This window comes from Equus caballus, chromosome 12 (assembly GCF_041296265.1).
Source record: "Equus caballus isolate H_3958 breed thoroughbred chromosome 12, TB-T2T, whole genome shotgun sequence".
Lineage (NCBI taxonomy): Eukaryota > Metazoa > Chordata > Mammalia > Perissodactyla > Equidae > Equus > Equus caballus.
The window spans coordinates 13,687,055-13,692,398 of NC_091695.1; the positions used below are offsets into that span (position 1 = coordinate 13,687,055).

The following is a 5,344-nucleotide window of genomic DNA, read 5'->3' on the forward strand; positions in this document are numbered from 1 at the left end:
TTTTGCTAGAAAAGAATATTTTATTTTTTTAATTGAGGTAAAAATTTTTCCAAAACTTTTTATGGTAATTATGTTTGTGATGGATGCTAACTAGACTTATTATGGTGATCATTTTGCAATATATACAAATATCTAATGTTTATGTCTCACACTTGAAACTAATATAATGTTATATGTCAATTACATCTCACACATTTCTGAGAGAATGACTTCTTATGGGAAACACATGATGCTCTCAGTATGACAGCTGTTTGCCAACCAAAGTGCCTTGTTTCCTCGACAGTTTCCTTATGGCATTTTTTACCTCTGTGTTCCTCAGGGTGTAGATCAAAGGATTTAACATGGGTGCAATGATAGCATTAGACACATTCATTGCCTTGTCTATGGGGTAAGTAGCCATAGGTCTTACATACAAGAAAATGCATGGTGCAAAGTACATCATGACCACTGTGAAGTGGGAGCCACAGGTGGAGAGAGCTTTGTGTTGCCCTTCAGAGCTGCAAGACTTCAGAGAGCAGAGGATGACCACGTAGGAGCTGATGAGGATAAGGAAGACAGTCATACACATCACCCCACTGTTGAGGATGACTAAGAGCCCCAGGATGTGGGTGTCCATGCAGGCCAGTTTCAGCAATGGAAACAAATCACACAGAAAGTGATCTATGATATTGGGACCACAGAAAGGTATTTGGTACATGAAGAGAAGCTGTATTACTGCATGGGTAAATCCGCCCACCCAGGCCACTCCCAGCAACAGGCAGCACATCCGAGGGCTCATAATGGTCATGTAGTGTAGGGGTTTACAGATGGCCACATAGCGGTCATAGGCCATAACAGTGAGAAGGATGCTCTCCACACCACCAAAGAAATGCTCTGCAAAGAGCTGGGCCATGCAGCCTTCGAAGGAGATGATGGTGCTCTCAGAGAGTGAGTCTACAATCATCTTGGGGGCGATAACAGAAGAGAAGGCAACATCCAACAGGGACAATGAAGTAAGGAAAAAATACATAGGTGATCTCAGACTCTCACTCATGATCATGGTTACTACAATGAGTAGGTTTCCCAAAACAGTGGACACATACATGATTACAAATAAAACAGAGAACACTTTCTTCAGGTCCAGTTTCTCTGTAAAACCCAAAAGTATGAATTCTGTCACATTGTTTTGATTTCCCATTTATTGGGTGTTGATATTAGATTCAGCTGAGAGTTGGAAAACCTAAAAAAAGCAACATATGATTTATAATTACTGATTATTTGGCTTCGTGTATTTCCAGGACCTCAGGGAACTTTTGTTTATTTTTATTCATTTATTCATCATCCAAGCCATTGACTTTTTAGAGCATGCTAAATAAAGAACTAAAAAGATAAAGACCTCATGAATGCACAGTTTCCTCCAAGCCTTTCCGCCTCCCTTTTCAACGGTTCTTCCATGTGAAATAGGTTTTTCCTCCTCCTCCCTTTGATTGTTATCGTTATTAGCCAACTTTTTTGAGCACCTGTCTTACCCAGTTGCTAGATAACCCTATGATTGACTTGATATTACAGATGAAGGAACTGACTAATAGAGTTTAGGAAGCTTAACCAAGGTTGCATGGCTAGTGGATGGTGAAGCCAAAATGTGGACCATGTTTTCTGACTCAGGAATCAGCAGCATCAAGCACCAATATTGCTTCTCTAGTAATTATGCTGTGAGTTTATCAGTTACCAATCACTGAGCTAAGTAATATTACAATTATTATCCTGTTTTATGTCAAAACCATCTGAAGTGTATTTTTCTTGCTGTGTTCTTTTCCAAGCAATATGACAATTCTTATGTAATTTTGTGCTGTAATTCTAAATATTAACTGATCAAAATACACCTAAAACTAGTGATTCTACAATTCCTGACTAATATGTCATTCAGTGATGAAGATTAGAAACCATGATGCTCTACAAAGATACAGACCCCCAATATAACTGACTCAAACCTGAATCCGCCCAAGACATTTCTCTCAGTTTCCTCTGTTCCTTAAATGGAACAAAGGATCTTAGAACATAGTAATAACAATAATCAAACAATTGGCTTTTAAGCTTACTAACTATGTTTCTGGGCACTCTGCCAAGTATGATGTATGTATTACCCCAGTTAAATCTCATGATACCATATGAAGTAGGTACCATTACTACTCCCATTGTAAAAAGAAGCAACTGAGGTCTTAGGAAGTTAAATCACTTGCATATGATTATATAACTAGTGTTCTGTGGAGTTGGTATTTCAACCACACAGCTCAGATTCCCAGCTACTATGTTCCACCACTGCAGAAGAGAAGAGCAGATTATGTGACATTTCAGGAGAGTTACTGTTGCAACATGGAAGAAAAGTTACAGTGAAAATATGCCTCATGCCTCATATTACTGGAGACTTTTAAGCAGAGGCTGGCTGCCACATTTTAGAAATTTTGCAAAGAGCATAGCTTCCAGTTGATATTTGGACTATCAAACTGTGAATGCTGAGGGGTCACTCTTGCTATTCGATAACCCACCTCCACGCCTAGACCTTAAACAAAATGCAGAGCATCTATAGGAGACTGTGGAAGTGCCATTTTATTCACATTACCTAATCTCATCCTCTCCCTCAAAGCCCAATAATTGAGGTCTTTCTTGCAAGAGCCTTTGTGAATTATAAGAAGTACTGTCTCAGGAGTCAGGAAGTAAGTGGGTTTTATTCCAGGTAGTGTCACTAACTTAGTCTGTTATTTGGGCATGTTGCTGGCATCTCTGATCTTCAGTCTCCTCACTTGCAGTATAAGAATGGTTCATTGGATGAGTAACAACAGAAAAGACCGTCCTCTTCACACACAACACTCAGTTCTAAATTGCATTATTTGTTTATGCTTCTCGGTAAGATTTCCTAAAGAAGATTCAGGGGCTGGCCCTGTAGCTGAGTGGTTAAGTTCAGGTGCTCTGCTTTGGTGGCTGGAGGTTCACCAGTTTGGATCCTAGGCATGGACCTATGCAGTGCTCATCAAGCCATGCTGTGGTGGCATCCCCCATAGGGGGACTAGAATGACCCTCAAGTAGGATATGCAACTATGTATTGAGGCTTTGGGGAGAGGTAAAAAAGAGGAAGATTAGCAATAGATGTTAGCTCAGGGCCAATTTTCCCAGAAAAAGAAGAAAAAAAAAAGAGAGGATTCATTCCACGCTAAGAAAAAAATTGGAATTCACTGCTCTAAGTAATATGTAATGCCCTTTCTGTCCTTATGGCTTGGAACTTATGGTGACTCCCTATCAAATACCGTCGAGAGTTTAATTTTTCAACCTAACATTCAACTCTTGTCACCAGCACCTCCTTACTTACTCAAGTTCATTTGTCTGTTCTCCTCACTTTAATAAATTAACTAATTAATTTTGTGAGGAAGATTGCCACTGAGCTAACAGCTGTGCCAAGCTTTCTCTATTTTATGTGGGCTGCTGCCACAGGATGGCTTGAGGAGCCATGCCAGGTCTGCACCCATGATCCAAACCTGTGAACCCCAGGCCTCCAAAACGGAGTGCATGAACCTAACCACTATGACGCAGGGCTGCCCCTCCTTACTTTATTTATTCCAGTGTCATCTGCCGTGCTCCTGCCAGACTCACAACATTTGTTTCCACATCCAACTTTCTGTTTGCAGGAAATGTCAGTGGATTCAAACCTGCTTCTAAATCACAGCCAGGTCACTTATTTCAGCCTCCTCAAGCCTCAATTTCTACAGCATCACAGTTAGCAAAAGAAAAACCACAGATACCATATATGTGGTGCTGAATATCTAAGTGCAATGCACACAGGACGTTTTTTCATTTAATCATGACAAACAGCCATACAATGTAAGTATTATGATTGTGTGGATTTTCTGAAGCAGCAACTGAGGCTTAGAGAAGTTGTGTTACTTCTTCACTGTTTCTTTGCAGGTACACGACTAACTCCAAAGCATATGCTATTAACAATTATGTTTTGTAGCCCCTCGTTACTTTAACCTCCTGCCTCACAGAGCTGCTGTGAAGGCCAAAAGATGTAACACACATGAGAAAGCTGTGAAAAGCAGTATACACACATTTATTTTCATGATCATGCCATTATGTCTATAGGCTCTAGGCTTGCCTACTGCCTTTGTCCGTTCCCTCCATCAGCCAATCCATCACCAGGCCTCTGTCATGCTGCCTTATCTCCTTCACTCAATGCCCACCTTCAACTTCATCTTCCTGAATATTCATTCTACTAACTCATAAAACACCTTTTCTGCATGTCATTATTTCACGTTTCTCTTATTTCCAAAGGGAAATGTTTAAGGATTGCTACTTCTTTCATATATCTCATAGTTCCTAATAAATTAGTAAGGATGCAATTGGCATCAATAGAATCCAAGACATTTTATCAATTGGAAGGAAACTGCAATGTGTTGTAGGACACAGGTAACGCTAGTGCCAGCTCAGGGTTGAAAGCAGGTCTGTTATCAGAGTCTGGTAGCTATTTCTCTGTCAACCAGACACAGTGATGTCATTTACTGGCTGTACTCCTTACCATTTGGCTTCCTAGATATATGTCAGTGAAAACCAATAATTAAACAGTACCTTAAACGTCCAGTTCAGTGTGAATCACATCATCACATGCCTTCATGTTCCTTTCACAGCAGGCCAGTGAGGAGATGTATTTTATAAGGCTGTTCAAATGAAGACAGAGGCAATTATAATGAATGCTTTTCTTTGTTTCTTTTTATCTTGGCCACCCTACTTCCCTCACATTCCCTAATTATTTAAGTAGACAGCATTTTTTTTTTTAATTTCAAATGTGGTCCATTTCCTTAAATAAGAGCAGGGCTAGTAAATTTAAAATAATAACAATAGAAATCATTGTGAACTGAAGAAATGAAAGAAAAATAAATAATTTAAGTCTTAAAGCTAAACTGTGGCTAAAATAAAGGAAGACTAAGACTATTCCTAGCAGAGGAAACAATGTCGGCAAAGTCCCTGACATGGGGATGAGAGACGTTGTGCAATGTAAAGTACAAAGTAAGGGGCTGGAGTAACAGATGCCAGGTCTAATTTGGCTTTTGGAATACCTTTTAGCTGTATAATTAACTAAGTATGATTTATTCTTTCAGGGGTGCATTTGTATTTAGAAATATTAAGTTTATTTATATTGCAATATATACATATAATTACACAATAGGTTCACATATAAACTGCACTTTTACTTTTAATAAATACTTCATCACTTTAGGCATTCCATGTTAGGATATGGAATGAAGGATATGAAGATTTATTTCAATTTTCTGATATTTCAACAATGCTGCAGGGAAAATCTTTGCATGTTTGTGCA

The 5,344-nt window shown here is 39.1% G+C and overlaps 1 protein-coding gene across 1 annotated transcript; it reads right to left on the reverse strand.

Annotated features, from left to right (window-relative positions):
* Positions 1-235: 235 nt before the first annotated feature.
* LOC138916936 (olfactory receptor 4C6-like) lies at positions 236-1,177 on the reverse strand. The gene has a single exon (XM_070230539.1). It carries the CDS (start codon positions 1,175-1,177, stop codon positions 236-238), a length of 942 nt encoding a protein of 313 aa, XP_070086640.1.
* Positions 1,178-5,344: the final 4,167 nt, after the last annotated feature.

Bases quoted from the DNA above. Each gene is read 5' to 3' on its own strand.
- LOC138916936 (XM_070230539.1), bottom strand. From the start codon at position 1,177: ATGGGAAATCAAAACAATGTGACAGAATTCATACTTTTGGGTTTTACA.